Source organism: Gymnogyps californianus, chromosome 3 (assembly GCF_018139145.2).
Source record: "Gymnogyps californianus isolate 813 chromosome 3, ASM1813914v2, whole genome shotgun sequence".
NCBI lineage: Eukaryota > Metazoa > Chordata > Aves > Accipitriformes > Cathartidae > Gymnogyps > Gymnogyps californianus.
The window spans coordinates 95,416,927-95,434,190 of NC_059473.1; the positions used below are offsets into that span (position 1 = coordinate 95,416,927).

General features: G+C 38.2%; 1 protein-coding gene across 1 annotated transcript in view; it reads right to left on the reverse strand.

Moving 5' to 3' along the window:
• Positions 1-17,264, reverse strand: part of COL19A1 (collagen type XIX alpha 1 chain) — a 198,092-nt gene that overhangs the window by 109,761 nt on the left and 71,067 nt on the right. Inside the window, 1 exon segment of the mRNA XM_050893865.1 lies at positions 16,820-16,864. Coding sequence (XP_050749822.1) covers positions 16,820-16,864 — 45 coding nt within the window.

A 17,264-nucleotide genomic window follows, 5' to 3' on the forward strand; every position in this document is an offset into this window, starting at 1 on the left:
AGCTCATAGTAATATTTACTGATTTTTCCTAAATAATTTAAAAGATCTTTTTTTCTTCAGTTCAAAAAAAACCCTATGGCTCTTTCCGTTTTTGCTGATAGGTGTCTGGAGAGCTGGGGTTATGAAGGGCTCCATCCCAACAACATTCTTATTGACTGACCTGTAACCCTTCCACAGAATGTGGGATAGTATACTTCAGGAAAGTGGCAATATTCAGGGTGAAGCACCTCAGGACTGCTGAGACACTATACCATTTAAAAGGAGTGGAAATCAAGGCAGACTAATGATCTTGTCTCAGTTCAGACTGGGAGGAACTATGCAAGGAAACAAAAGAGTGACACAAGAAGCTTATTTCTAAACAGGCTGTAACCCTGTATCACGTAAGACTAACACGTAAGCAAGGTCAGAAAGAGACAGCATAAAACATTGCAGAAATACACTTCTATTTCTAGTAAACTAAAATCAACAGTGATGACCTGGAAGGATGTCACCATGAACCCTGTGTCTTCCCAAACCCACCTATTTAGGATACTCAGACACAGCAAGAAAGTAGGTGATCACAAAGCTTCATAGGCATCAGGAATTCAGAGAGCTCAGTAGATACACTTAGAAAGAAACTGCGAGCAAAAGCCTTCTGATTCCAAACTGCACCATTGCTGTCTTGTGAAAGAGCCCCAAACAACAGGTGTCGTGCCTGACCAAGCCCGAAAACATGTCGGGAGAAAGATCTTTCCTTCCTGCTTCACTCTCATAGACTGAGCAATACTGAAGATGTTCACACTGGTTAACTACCGCTTAGTGTCATGCATCACGTTTCTAAGCAAGCTCTACGCATTTCTAATCCAGAGAGGCTATATAAAGGCAAACTACCACCTCAACTGAGTCCAAAATCTTAGGCACAGAATGATTTGAAGCTAGGCCAGCCCATGGCTCCAAAACTGCACTGATGAATTGCCTCTTCCTGTCAGCAGGAATGAGGCAGCCACCCATTTTTATTCTTTGCAGAAAAACCTTAAAATGCAAAATGACTTCAATCAATCAGAACAGCGATCAAAAAAAATTAAGTCCAATCAATGTTACAGTGTAGTGCTCTCCAAATGGAGAAATCAAATGCACAAATAACAAGTAAAGAATAATCCCTGCAGCACTACTGCAGAAAAGGATCTGGGGATTATCATGGATCACATAGTGAGCGGGAGTCTGTAACACAAAGCTATTTTTAAAAGGCTAAACTCCATTCTCCATTTGCCAAATGCACATTGAAAAAAACCCCAGTTATTCTTGTTTACTTGCCACTGATGCGTACAGTGAAAAAACAGCGTCTAGTTCAGGGCATCATATTTTTCATGGAACTTTGTCAACTTTTAGGTATCTGCTCTTCTCCAAACCAGAATGATAGAAAGTTTGAAAAAAAAGTTAGGAGGAAAGAGTGAACATAGACACGTTGATGAATCTCAAATATGGGAAAGAATGCTATAACAGGACAATAAGTTTTCCACAGTAATAATACAAATAATGGGTTTAATTTGTAGCCAAAAGGATTTAGGGTTGGGGGCGAGGGCAGGGAATTGGGGTTAAAAAGGCAGAGTAGTACTGTAACGATCTGTCTAAGAACAGAGGGAAATTGCCTTAACTGTAGATTTTGCTTAAGAACGCTCTAGGCAGACTTGATGATACTTCATATGTGTGTCTTTATGGGGGTGAGGCAGATATAACCCTGTACACTCTTCCAGGATAACGTTTCCTTTAGACTGCTCCTTGGTTCTGCTATGATTGCTCTCTCTTGGAAAATGTGACAAAGTCACACGTTAAAATAGTTTTAGCTTTTCTTAGGATGATGTCCTTGCAAGTAATGATTACAGTGAAGGCACTGAAAGACAGACAAACATTAATTCAAATGCCAGCAACATACAGGATTACAACACGACTGAGCTGTTTGCACTGTCATCGTGCCATTACCACCAAGCACAGTGACTGAGTAGCATCAGTTCAGAGATAAAGAACAGCAAAATAATAATCAAACCAAATAACACAGACGAAACAGGAGTGGACAGATAAACGTATTCTGAAGAGTTAACAACCTCTTTAGATTGAAGGACTGTATCCACATTCGATCGAGTCATGTAGTTCAAGCATACTTTTACATTCTTCATGAAAGCTCAACTCTCACATTGCAACATCCACAAACATCGATTTCTAAAATAGCCTACCAATTCCATGGCACCCTAGCAGGCAATAAAGTGTCCTCAGTTATTGCCTTACCGAAATCTTTTCTTACATAGTCTACAGAACTATGATATACTTGAGAACTATGCCTTCAGAAAACTCAAATTCTGTTCTTTTACATCTAGAAAATGCCACAGCAAGGCTACCAGTAATGCCTCACTGAAAACACAAGTGAACAATCCTTTGATCTCGTAACGTGTTCCTTACAGATCTCTGAATCTCACCTTGGTCCTTATCTTCAACGTAACCCTATCTTGCGGAAATCTAAAAGACTGCCTAACATTCCCTGATGCTGTCCAGAGCTAGTAATTAAGATCACTAATGAAATACTAAAAGGCATTAAATAATACTGTGATAAGTGGAAAAAATAATAAATGTAGAATAGTACATAACATGCAGTTTCATCTAAGAGACTTGTTCAGGTAAAAGAAACAAAGACACAACTTTGTCCTTTTGGGTGATGTTAGCCAGCACAAGAAAAAATACTGGTATTTTGGATAACTTCTACTTGCTACAATTTATACAAGACTAACCACAATCTAACATTTAGCTTTGTTATTCAATAATAAATGCCCCAAACAAATGCGCTCAGGCTTAAGATGCTCACACTGGCTTTGCTTTTTGCCACATGAAATTTAGATGTTGTGGTTTGCAAACTTTGCTCTGTATGCTATCCTGCCATGGCTCATCCTGCCATCACCATTTCACTTTTTTTTTTTTTTTCCTCCTTCAAACCTTTCAATATCAAGGAGAAAAAACCAAACAAAATCAACATCCAAAACTCCACTCTTTTTGCTAATTATTTGATCATATATTCCCAGACTTAACTTGAAAGAAAAATTCTTAACCCAAGATTAAAGTTTTATTCATAAAAATAAGAAAAATAATAAAACCTAAAGCATGAGCTATCTGAAAGCAGAGTTTCAGTCTCCTAGATAATAAGTATTCTTAACATCCACTCAAACATATTAATACTCTCTTCAGAGAAAGTACAATCAGTCAGGTAAAATGTGTTGATAAGGAAAAGTCACTAAGCTTTTTTGTGGTGATCTTCATTTGCAAATGCTACTTGGTATTTACGTGCAGAGGCTTCAGTGGATGTAAATAGCTTTCTAAAATAACTCAAAGCTTCCCAAAAAAATGAATATGATGTTTATTTCAAGAATTTGCATCTACAGAAAGAAATCATAGAATATATTTTAAAGACTCTGAAAACCCCACCGTGAATAGTAATGGATATTCTGTTCTTTACTCACTCCATCTGGCTGAGTTCCACAATACATTCTATACATGGAGTATCACTTCAGTTTAAAAATTGGTGTATTGCACATCATTTGTTGTGCTATACCTTTCCTCATAATCCAAAAGTAAAAGGCTTTCCAAACTATAAAGACTCATGAATTCAGTCAGACAACTCATACATGCAACTTTCCATGAGAGGCTATACAGGGTACATTCATGGTCCAGTTTTCCTCTCCTTCTACAGTGTCTCTGGCTAATCTCGTCTGCAAATATAAAATCAACAATCATTTCTATGAGTCATCACTTACACTTCTACTCCAGACTTGCCTCCTGTCCAAGCAAACAACTTAACTTCCCAGTACCTTCTTGTTGTTATCTAACCATTTGAATTAGTTTTAAATGTTTCTTTCAACATTTTTTCCTTGAGAAAGCTTCCTCTTTTGTAACTGAGAAAACACTGATTCTACTGGTCACCAAGAACTGGAACAACCTTGAAGTGAGTCTCTCAGATACAAACCACATCCAGACCATAGATACAACCTTTTTCAGCTATCTACAGAGCTACCACTTTCATCCGGACTTGATCACACTATTTTCACAAATGGTCCCTCATCCTGCTCTCACCCACCTATTAGGAATGTCATTGTTAAAACTCTGTTCATCATTTATCTTCTCCTTTGCTGGTTCTCATGCACACATACTTAAATACTGGGAAACCTAAGTACTAAACTCAGTGCACAATTTGGCATTGTGAGGCTTACACAAAGTCATACCATTTATCCCCATTCAATAACCTCTCCCTTCAGCCCAATTCTCTGGCGTGCTGAGCACAAAATCTACACAATAGGTGAGGCATCACCTTTCATATTTATTTTTTAACTAACCAACCAAGTCTGGTTGTTCTGTAGGTATCCATCTTCTGTCTTAAGTCTTATATTCTAATTATAATATCTTTGGGATGAGATAAATGGTCTGCTCCGTCTTTGTACTGTGCCTAACACAAGGGAATTATAATTCCTGTTTTGACTTGCACAAATACTTGAGCTATTACAGAATTTTGCTCTTACATCACTCAGGAACAAAAGTAATAGGTGAATTTGGCTCTAAGATTCCAGCACCAAACTCCACAATAATTGTGAATTTATGTATCTTGCGTATCTATCAATAGATTAAGACCTAAAAAGAAAAAAGCTGTCTCATTAAATGAATACATTATTTTTCCCTTTCTTAAGTAAATACTACAAACGGATTTGACTTTCAGCTACAATTGTTTAAAATTCTATCTGTCTTCTAGCGGGGAGGTTTCTATTTATACTGGCTTAGTGTTAGTGTTAGTGTTGAATGACGATTTTTCCGTAGGAGGAATAAACTAGTTTCTTTTCAAGGCTGGTCTCCTAAGGCAACCTAAAGCCAATCCGTTCTTGTCAGCAGTTGACAAATAGTATTGTTTTCACAGAACATAGTATTTTTTAGACACCCATGCTTGCATGGTTTTGGCAGGCTATTACTATTGTTATTTAGACTCTACAAAATGTTCTGCAGATGGTTAAAGCAACGTCAAGTGTTTGCGCAAGCTGATGGACTGCTATGCCTTTTCTGCAAAGGCTGCACCTCTAGCTTTATTTCTGTCACATGACAACCGAAATAATGGCATTTTATGTAGCTGTGACAATTAACCGTGTTCATCAGGCCCACACAGACAGCAGTATCAGTTACCTCTATTTTCTTAGACTACAGTAAGCAGTTTATTAAGGTCACAGAAATGCATACTTTAGACCAGGAAACCGGGGTTTCAACAAAGCTCTCATGGACTCTGGTACAATCTAAAGGCGTGATGTGTTCAGTCTTCTGATGGATATTTATCTGAGGAGGAGGCTTGATCTGTGTTCAAAATAAGCACACCTTGCTCAGTCAGACTTCACTAAGGCCAGTTCAAAACACAGCTAGAAAAGTAGGAAATGGCTGCCTTTTGCACAGAACTTAGTAATTATAGATCTAATGCAGGAAGTTTTCTCTCTTTGAGAGAGGATCAAAATCCACAGCTCCCACTTCCCTGGCAACTGTCCATATAACCAGCCCGCAGGGTACCATGCATGAAAAAAATTGTCATATTTCTGTTCTAGTTGGACCACTGTGCAGTGAAGTGTGAAAAATCAATGGGTCTAGAATAAATAGGTGAGAGAATGTTCTGCAGCCTGCTGAAGGGAAGGAAGCATCTTTAGAAAGGGCATCCTGGAAAATTTGAACTGTATCTACCGGCTGGCTATTGACAACAGAAGCAAGTTTAAGTTAACACTGGTGTTCAATAAGTACATAAAACTTATAAAAGGGTACAGGGCAAAACTTCTTTCTTTATCTGTGCACAATATATATTGGCCTCACCATACGAGGAAAATCAACGATAGGCCCTGTAGACATGTAACACAACTCAGTCTCCACTTACTGTCACAGAAACTCTGAACTTCTGTTGTAAGTTAGCTGCTCTTCTAAGCTAGCTTCTTTGGTTTCTTAAACTAAAATTTAAGAATATACAAAGATGGCCAATGAGTGTACTGTACAAAGTAGCAGCATAAAGCTGCTGATTGGGTTAGCTACATTAGACACATACTTCTGTACAATTTACCTTTCTTTAACTTTTGTGCAGATCTTTGAAAACAGCCTTAATACCCTTCACTTGCATGCCTGCTATGTCAGGTCTTCTTCAAAGTAAGTATTTTCTAAGTATGTCTACATTAGCAAACAGTGCGCCACAACAGAAGAGGATCTACAGAGCAAACGACGCAGAATACTAGAGAGATGTTCACACTATATGTATTTTGTTGGAGCTATTCCAAACCTACCTTGGAGTAGCTTTAGTCTGCTTTCATGAACTCAAGAGCCATTAGCAATTGCAGCCCCTTAAGCTTGTTCCTGGAGTACATCTTTCAGTTTAGCTTCATCCAAAAGGAATCACACTGTTCTTCTCCAGCCCCAAAAGTCATCTATATAGGACTACAGCACCTTCTGGTCATTAAAATATACCTATTCTTCTGGAATACCTTGGTTGCTGAAGAAAAGCCAGAGAGCAGTCTGGAGAAACAGAATCTGCTGGGATATAACCCAGTAAACAGAGGCTTTTTTTGGTCAAAACAGTTCCCTGATTTATGTACTTTACTAGGCATCACACAAACAGTTGCAACAGAAGTCCACTGGGACACTAGGGATAGGAAGAAGCAGCTGGAAAGGAGGAGATGAGGGAGGAAGACTGTTTTTATCATTGACAGTATTACCTTAACAAACATCAACTACTGCTAAGTTGGGGGGGGGCGGGGGGCGGGGAAAAGTGCTTTGGAGACTTAAATACACTTAAACACATATGTTGCTGACTTTACATAGTAACATCCACATCCGTCTTTGCAGGTTGTGGGGAAAGCTTCCCCTGCCCACACACACATGGAGTTTTATTTTTGATATATTCATGAACAAAGGTTCTGTCATCTCCTGTTCTACAGTGACCAATGTGAGTAGCAGTTTTGTTGTTTCTTCTTTCATCACACTGTGTTCATGAATTCTGATCCTTATCTTAATAGCAAATAACTCTCACTCAAAACTGCAAGAGCTCATTTAGGGAGCCCATTGACCTAAACACATGTATTTCATCTGTAAACTTACTTCTTCGCATTCATGCCTATTTTAGAAATATCACATAAAAGATTTTTTCAAAAAGTCTCACAATATGAGGCTAAACTATAAAAACTACAAGGCTGCATAAGCATATATACAATTTATGCTAAATTATGTTTTCTAACATTGCAGCATCAATACCGTTTTATTACATTATCCTATTGCCTCTTCTCATTAGATACCTGTCAGTACTCTCTTTTTCATAAAGAATAATCCTCTGCAACAGTGCATACAACATAATCTCACTGATAGTAGCAGCTGCAGTGTACTGATGGCCTCCTTGCTGTGGAGCCCTGCCAGCTCAGTCTTACAGTGTATCTTTGCTCAGGAACTCCCAAGAACTGCCTCCCGTTTGAAAGAAAGGAGACTCACATGTCAGGAGCTCTATTCAGTTCGCTATGTTTAAGTAATACACTGCACCTGCCAGCAAGGATTCAGTTGTGCTTACTCTCTATTGCTGTAACGCCTTCTTCCTCCACAGCCTCCTTCCCGGCTTAAAGCTCTTGGTAAAGAAAGTTTTCCTTTAGTAACTGCACTGCAGTAAATCAAAAGAATTAAGTCAGAAATTATTTAATTTAGAAGTCTATTACTTGGTATATTACTAAATATTTTTGTGATTGTATTATATTTCCTAGAAGGGGGTGACTTATTCTAGTACACACATAAATATGTACATAAACATACAAGCATATTGGTGTAAATGTGCACTTTCAACTGGAAATTGAGGAAATATACTCAAAGTTAAACCTATCACCAGATCTGAGATTGAGAAAAAAATATCCCACCTAGACTACACTGTCAGAAAATCCCGAGAATTACAGCCATATGAAACTACTTCAATTTTTAGTCCTGGCTAACTGTAAGACCAGATCAGCGATACTACCTGAAGTTATCCAGAACCCATGAGATCTGTAAGGAGCTGAAGCACTCATGTTATGGTACACTGTACCTACAATGCTTCTCACAGCACTTCCAGTTAAAGACAACTCTTTCCTCAAAGATATTATGCAAAGGTATTAGTGAAATGTAAACAGCTTTTGGAAAAGTAAAATAGGGAAAAAGAATGGACAAATATGTGTAGGGGTGGGTGTCTGCACAACAGGAAAGGTAAGTTATGAGCCAGAAAAAAGGGAAGAGAAGGCACAGATAATCAAGAACAAGTAACAAAAAAAAGCAAGCAGACCAAAAAAAAAAAAAAAAATCCAGAAACTGTGATAAGAAAATAAGTTTGAACAAAAATGACTGGATGTTGAACTTCAGTCAGACCTATTTCTCTGAGACAATCTTGTGGGAACACTCATATGACGGGCTATTTCCAGGCCTCTCTCTAATCCAATGGAGGTCACATTTAGCTTGCAAATTAATTCTGTTCTGGCATTTCTTATCTTTTGACTCAGCAATCATATTTTTTAAATTAAGTCTGTTCAGATTAATAAATGGTAAACAACAAAAAACATCTGTCATAATGAATTATAAGGCCTTTCACCAAAGACCATCTGTGGAGTCAGAAGAGAGAATATTTTAATTCACAGCAATAAGCTTTATCACTTGAGCTAAAAGACTAGGTAGCTGCAGTAGAGGATGACCCCTCTCTCCTGGTGAACCAAAAGCACAGGCTGACCTTCCACTCATCACAGAATACAAACAATTCACTAGCCAACCTGGCGAAAAACAAGGAAGCCAGAAGTTCTGTATTCTACTTTTGACTCCAAAAAGAAGTAAGATTTACTACTTACAGACGACATCCAGACCACATACTCTCTGGAAGGCAGTGCAGTCAAATGGAAGAGCTAGGACATGCTAGATATCTTGGTTTTATTCCCACATTAGTACTGATGTACCCCTCTCTTGCTTCTGAATTACTCTCAGTCTCTTCCATCTCTCTCAGAAATACATATACATACACCACCTACTCTTCTTGTTTTCCCCAAGTAGCCCACTCAAGGTCCATGCCCATCTCTACCTCCTCTCCTGTACACAGATGCCCTGACCCAAGCCCCAGCGTTCACCTAAATGGAAACTGGGACCTAAACATGTCTACGTAGGGAGAGGATGATGCTGTGCTCTCTACCACTGCCAGCGGATACTTCTTTGCTCCTCCAGAATATTTTCTCAGGTGCTAAATGTGCAGGACTCCTTATAGATAAAAGTTGTTACACTAATTTTAAATTAATTACCATTTATCAAAATTACCATTCAAAAGGTTTACAGCCTTAGCTGTTTCCAAACTAGTACATCTTTTCTAGACATCCATAGCGGTAATGGTACCCAGTCATCCACCTCTGGATACGTCTTCACAGAAATCTCCAAGGTGGCACAGAAGTAACTGTTACTGGAAGCAGTACATCCAAACGACCTGGCACTCTGCTCTTGCTATTAAACCTTACGTCTCAACAGAGTGCCCACTGATGAAGCTGCAATGCTTCTGACACCCCAGATAGCTCATTCAGAACAGGCTTGGCTGCTTCTGCAGAGCACCACGTGTGCTTTCTTGCCCAGAGCTCCACATCTGGGCCTACCATGCAAGAGGCTTCCTACGTTGTGGGAGCAATTGGAATTTGGAGAGCTTTGTGGACTGAAGTAAATCGTACTCAATATGTGCAAATGGCCATTTTCAGAGCTTAAGATTACACCAAATCTTGGTGGAGAGAAGTCAGACTGAAAACGATACCTTTCTAATGCCAAAAAAATGCACCTGTCCAATATTATATTTCTAATCCAAGGCAGAAAGAGCTTGAGAGTTCACACCAGCATTTAGATATTGGCAAAGTCACTTCTCCACTAATCTTGTTCTCAGCAAGACATGAATTGTTTACACTCAAATCTCATAAACAAAACCATTTTGAGGTACATGACTAAATCTGGCGATGATACCAAATTATACAGGATAAAACAGATGAGGATGAACTGTGACAAACTCAATACGGGCATGATGAGATGAAACGACACGGCAAAAGAAGGACAAATGAAGTTCGGTGTAGGTATATTTAAAATGATGAAGACAGTAAAATACTTATGTCCCATATGTAGCCATAACGTCTGTGAACACAGTCACAGCTTCCTAAATGCAATGACTGGTAATGGTCAGTTCAAAAGGACCAAGAGTGAGATCTTGAGGCCACACTCAAAGCTAAAGATAGGGTAAAAAAGGAAGTGCCATGTGAGAAGATATTAGGAAGGCACAGAGAATGAAACAAAGAATTTCACTGTGATATTATATACACTGAAGTTCTTGCCTCTACCATCTTTAAACACTGCAGCAGAACTCAAAAACATCCAGAGGTAGCTAGTAAGGATGGTCAAATACAGAACAGTTTTCATAGCAGGAGATACTAAGTAAGCTGGTAGTCTTCAATTTGGAAGAGACAGCTCAGGAATGCATGATAGATGCTTATTGATTCTTGATTGATACTGAAAAGGAGAACAGGAATCTTCCAACAGAAGAAGTAGGGGACACTAAATTAAGAGGAAACAGGTTCCAAATAAACAAAAGGAAGTGGTTCTTCAAACACAAAGATAAATGGCATAATTCCTCACTACAGGATATTGCAGATGCTCAAAGTTTACATGAATTCAAGGGAAAACAGCACTCACTAATGGGAGAGAAGTCCATTGAAGGCTACTAAATTCACTGAAAACACATCTGGCTGAGTTTGCAGTCTCAAATAATTGGAGACTGGAAGAGTACCTGGGGAGAAGCACTGTACTTGCTTGCTTTGTCCTTATGCTTTTCCCTGGGCACCACTTCTGGCTATCATCAGAAGCAGGATGCTGAGCCTGATGAACCTTTAATCTGACCAAACCGGTATGGGTAAGTAAATTAAACAGTGATACAGCTTGGGACCTGCAACTTGGTCATCTATACCGTTAAATTGATAGACCTCAGCTGTGAAGGTCTCTTGCAGACATTTCAATGAGTCTAGCATTTCCCCATATAATTCCCAGGCACAGTTCGAAAGTTAGCATAGGCTAGGGACTATTCCCAACAGGCAGTTTTGATTAAGCCTGTTTCAAAGGGCAAGAGAGTTCAACAGTATGAAGATGGCCAGATCAAACCAAATACCACAGAACTACAGGATAAGCCCTGGTAACGTTTAGCTTACTAGGATAAATGCCAATGTGACTGCTTTTATTACAGGTAGAGACTTCCTGTAGAATTAACAATATGCTTTTCCTTTTCCCCTAGAATACCTGTGTACAGGTGTCTCTTTCTGATCGTGTATGACCTGCTTGGTGGTAATAAAAAAAAAAAAATCTGTCAAATAAAAACACTTAAATGCCTATTCATTAAGATGACTGTCTTGTAAACAACATTTAACCTCATATGACCTCATGAAAAAAATTCTAAAATGCCACCCACAATGTCAGAGCAGAACAATCGCACAAGCAAAGCAAAGAAAAACATTCCTCCCAACCCCAAAGCTTAAGAGGTGCAAATAGGTGACTAAATAGTTACAAGATGAGAAAGAGAAAACTCTAATGTTTCCCTGTATAGCATTAGGAGACAAGTATGAAAAAACTCATTTCACATGTACACCCAGCTGGTAAAGCACCCAGTCTTGACTGCATGAAATAGGATTTAAAGGACTTCAAAAAATCTTCCCCCTGCCCCAATAAAGTATCTGTATTGATGGTTAGCAAAGGTAAGGAGCCACGTTTTCAGCACAGTGGCACTGACTCCACCACCATCCAAACAAACTAGGGAATTGGACCCTTAGCCTATGATGCAAAATGCATGTTCTTCCATTACTCCAAAAAACATTCAGACTAACAGGTCTGTATATGCAGTGGCCACGGTTACACCAAGATTTGCAGCTTACTGAATTTACTCTTCTAATCTTTTGTTCAGACTGAAGCATTTCTAGCAGAATCTACAGCTGACAAATAGAAGCACTGTACTAATATACAGGAGGGTTACTAACTGCTTCTCTTAATTGTCATTTTTTAGTATTTTTAATTATGGACCTTTGAGGTTCATGACTGTCTTCTATCCATGAGTAATAGCTTCTATTTTTCAAGTAGATTGGAAGCTTCCCCAGTACTTGAGCTGTTTTATGTGGATCGGTTTCATCACTGAGATTTATGGTACAGACGTCAAAATATTAGAAAGACTAAATAATGACTAACTTCAACTAGCATCTTAGAAAGGAAAGGTGATTCCTTCTTCATTTACTTACGCTTATTTAAGGAAAGCATATTGAACACTGTGAAATAAAAGACTACACCTGGGGACACACTGGAAGTTTATAGCCTTGCGCGTTCTGAAGGGATGGAAGATAGACAGAGGAGTATTTTATTAGGTGTGATAGGATGAGGTAGAAAATGTTGAACCTCCAGGAAATCTTCCTGACACTAAGATCTATTAGGAATTTTCTTCTAAAGGAAATAGAGGAAGCCCTATTTCCTGGGATAATTCAAATTGTACTTCACAAAATAGTAAATATATACAAAGAACATCCTGCGTTTAGAAGAAAATGAAGCAGATGACAATTTTTTCTACATTTAGGCTGGACAAGCCCCAGACTCCTCCTTTCTTCTCACATGTATACAAAGGCAAAAGCACAATCAAAACATACAAAAAGTAAAGATAAAAGGATGAAACTTTGGAAATAATGAATGACTATCATTATGGTTTTGCTCTCAAAGTTTCCCTTAGTCAAATACATGTAACTTTTTTTATTTATATCATTTTACTGAGAAATATCAATCAAAGAATTACAGTAAAATAATAACTTTACCAAAAGAACAGATGCTTACAAGTGCACATCACAGCACATATACTGCTACATAGCTCAGCTCCAATGACATCCAGTTTTAAAATCCTCTATTTCAAGTGTGAGATGGGAGGGGAATATGCTTTATAAAGGAAAACAACCAGTCAGGGAAAACTGCAATTGAAGAGTCCCTCTCCAGAGCACAGCCATCCTCCTACTCTATCACTCACAACTTCTGAGTCTTCTGAGATATCAACTAGTACTGTGATTTAGTCTATGTAATAGCATACCTTACTTGCCTCTCTGAGTTAAAACAGAAACAGGGATTTTATACTAGTATTTTGAAGCAGCTAAGCAAGGCAAGGAATTTAGGTTTCCCAGCTCTGTGAAATCACTATTACCTATTCGTGACAATCCAGTCATGTTTGCTCAGCTATAATTAACATGTAAATGTGTTGGCTCTTCTATCACTGCTATTCCAAATAAAATATAGATTTGTTCCACACATGCTGCCAAATTATAATGAAATTTATACGATGTTCAGGTTCCATGTGTTCCACAAAACTGAATTCCCAGTGTTCTAGCTCAACTACAGAAAGAACTGTATCTGTATTCTGCATTGGATCCTATTTTTTTCAGGCTACATCTCTGATTTGCCAAGAACATTCTGGATTTTAAAGCTTTCTTCTAGTCATTATCCGTTCCTCCTGACTTCCTATCATCATAAAGTGTAATACTCACACTTTCTATCCCATACTGTAAAATTACAATTCTGAACAGTATTAGCATGAGGATGGATCCACATGATATAGTCTGCCTTCCTGGCAGCAAACCAATTAAAACTGCTCTCAGCATATACTTTTTCAGTCATGCTACAGAAGGGTAGACCAACGTTTTTGTTGCAGCTATAAGACTATCATATAAGACAACGTCATTATCTAAGTAACACGAAGAAAACAGAATACAAAGGAGAATTAAAACAAATTTACAGTGAGAGTATTTTTCCCGCGGAGGGAAAACTTGCAGCATAACACCTGCAGACACAGTCTGTAGCTTCCCTTACCACTACTGCTTCTGTAAGAGAGAACAAAGTTCAAGCAAGACGAAAAAAAAGGAGGAAGGCAACAAGACTTCTGGATTCCTCAAGGAGAACCAAGTGGGGCAAAGAAACCTTTAAACAGCCTAAAAGAATCTCCCTCAATAGTTGAGATTCTAGATGCCTCCTGTGTCTTTAATTTACATACAATCACTCACTTCTGCCTCAGTTGCCTATGTCTCCCTGATGTCGCTAGAGCTTGCTCTGCCACAGCAGAACGTAGTACAATAAAAGCCAAAGTCAACTAGTTTGATTCAGTGAACCAAGAGGTATAAGGCTGAGTTGGTTTCAAGTATTCAATCCTATGGAATGATATGGTCACCAAAACAAAAATATAGGATTGTTCACTTTAATGTACTTCTGCAGAGAGTTTGGTATGGCAAATATCCCATGTTGAGGCAGCTGTGTCCCACTCTAGGTGATGTGCAAAACAGAGTGTGCAAACACTATATTGTTCCTTAATATGCAAGATGAGGCAGAGGTTTTTTTGCATTAGGAAAAATCAAATTTTAAGTTCCAGGCTTTTTAATCACATTTGTTATGCACAAATTCTACAACTATTTTATTTTGTGATGCTATGTTAAAATGCAAAGGTGTTGATGCATTTTTAATACTGGAGTTCAGTAACTGGAAACTCAGCAGTTATTCTTCAATAATTATTTGAATTAAGGCTAAACTGAGTAACTGCTAAAGCCCAGGCTGAGACCCACTTCCCATAATCTTAAACACACTCTTTCCTCACAAATCACGATGTGTAGCTTCCGATGAGACTGTCCCAAATTATTTTTGAGTGATCACTGGTAAATAAAGATCCTTCCACTTGTATATTTCCTTTTATTTGAAGGACAGCTGAATACATTGTTAATAGTTACACTGGAAATACTTTTAAATGGGATCTTTTAATTAACTTCTGAAGTTACTAGACAAAAAGAAAAAAAAACGGTCTAAATGAGCTGACTCAGCTTCCACATAAGAAAAATATGACTACCAGTGGTTGGATCATTTTATCTCTGCCTTAAAATAAGGGAAATCAAGCAAAGAGTGGCAGCAACAGCTGGAACCACGTGCCTGTGTCCAAACACAACTTATTCATAAAACTCGAGGAAAGCACAGCACAGCTGCAGAGCAATTATGGAAAAAAAAGAAAAAAAAAAAGAAAAAAAATCCACAAGCCCTTCAGAACTGATGAATAACGATGCCACCAAGGAAATAAGATCTGTTGGTGGAGTTAGAAACACTCAAGCTTAACAAACGCTTTTTTTTAGAGGCTGAATCTTCGCATTATAAATGATAGTTGCTATGGATGCTGGTTTTTACTTCTGATACTTCTTCCTTCCTGGTTACTGGAATACTTCCTCCAATTTTAACTCTGCTTAAATTCTGTTAATCCATGACATGCTTTCTTTAAAATATGAACTCTGGAAAGCTGGCTGACACTTCTGAAGAGGTATGGTGGGTGAGTGAATATACCCATGTCCAAAGCAGCCTAACTCACAAATATATTGCACTTTTTTAAATTCAGAAGCTGCCACCTACTCTCCATTTTCTTCAGTCTGAATATTGCCAGAATAGCAGTGTCTGTCATTCTTCATCTTTATGGTGCATAAATTCAGCAGAAATGCTTTTCTGCACCTTTTTCAGTCAGTAAGCTGAAGCACAGGGAAACTATCTATGATCCAAGAAAAGACTCTTAATTCAGGTTGCCTAATCCAAATCAGCCAAAACTAGTGAAAAAGCAGTAACCAGACAGTAACATGGTTAGGAGCTGAAGTGTCAGCCATAAACTATCACCGTTGTTACTTTAATTCCGATTAGGCAAGCTAAGAACTGGCTCTTCCTACCACTTGTCCCTCAACACAGACTCACATTTGATGACCTGTGAAGACCTACTTGTCTAAAGCCACACAGGAAGATTAGGTTGCATCATCTAGAGCGACCCAGGCTGGCATTCTGTCAGCCAAGACAGCCTTGCACAGGGCCAGTTTAGTTCCCGTTTTAACGTACAAGCTTTTGAACTATTTCTGGCCACTGCAGAGCATCTGCAATTAGGACAAACTGCTTCAAGCTCCATTTCTGATACCCACTAGTAAAGAACGAGGAAAGGCTTTTCCTGGAATTTACCATCGGAAACGTTTTATGGCTGTCGGGAGATTAAGAATGTCCTTAGGGCAACACGCCAGTCCATTAGACAAAGGGACTGAACTTCCAGTCTGAGGAAGAGGTAAATGCACCTGCATTCAGCTTGGCCACTGGCAGTCAAGTCAATTCACTCTGAGTCAGATGCGTGCAGCAGACAAAACTCATGTTAACTACTGTGTAGGTACACAGAAGTATACAAATGAAAATTTACCTTTTTAAATTGGCGGTCAGTTATGCTGCAGCAAATGTTAAATTTTGCTATTGCAGTAAATGTATGTTCTTAGGAAAAAAGTGTGTAAAACATTTAGTAGTTACAATCAACACAGTCAGTTTCTATAAAAGTGCATCTGTAATGTGTAAAAGCAATAATTAAGTACTATAAATACCTACACATCATCTCGTTATACATTTCATACTGTATAAACAAACATTTACTAGTTACCATAGAAATAAGATAGCAGTAAACACTACTGGAGTCCAGTGGTTATGGTTCTGTTACACTTCATTATTAAATCTTTTCTTAAAAAAAAGTGTTTCTAAAAGAAGCCCTGATGACACTGATTAACATGCATAAAAACTTCCTTGTTCTCAAGCATTTCAGGAATCATTTACATAGCAAAAAAATAAGAATTTTATTCATGAAAGAGTTAAAGATGACCTTCAGAACAAAGCCCTACTTGGTAGGCCATATATCAAATTGTTAAACCAAGAAAATAAATAACATGACAGAATAATTTACCTTTTCACCTTCTTCACCTTTACTACCCGTGAAGCCACGTTCACCCTGGAACACGAAACAATAAAATGAAAATCTCAAATGTAAATATTCTTCAAATAATTGCATTCTTCAAAATAGTTTTATTGCACTGAATTTTTATTATGGGACTAAAACAGAAGAAATCATTTGGATACTGATTATCTTTTATTCAAAAAGGTGTGAAACCTCTACAAAAAAAATGACACGGCTTTCCACAATTTCATCGATTAACAGTAGTCAATCATTTTTCCATTCAGCCTAAGGGATCTTCTTGGCTTTAAAAATTCTGACCTATTCATTGATGCTAAAATCGCTCATTACAGTCCTGCTACTCTTCTGCACAACCAGTTTTAACACACTTATTCCTATTAATAACTTCATTTGAATTTTTAAATACGACTAGTCAGCTGTGAAGGCCTCCAAAACC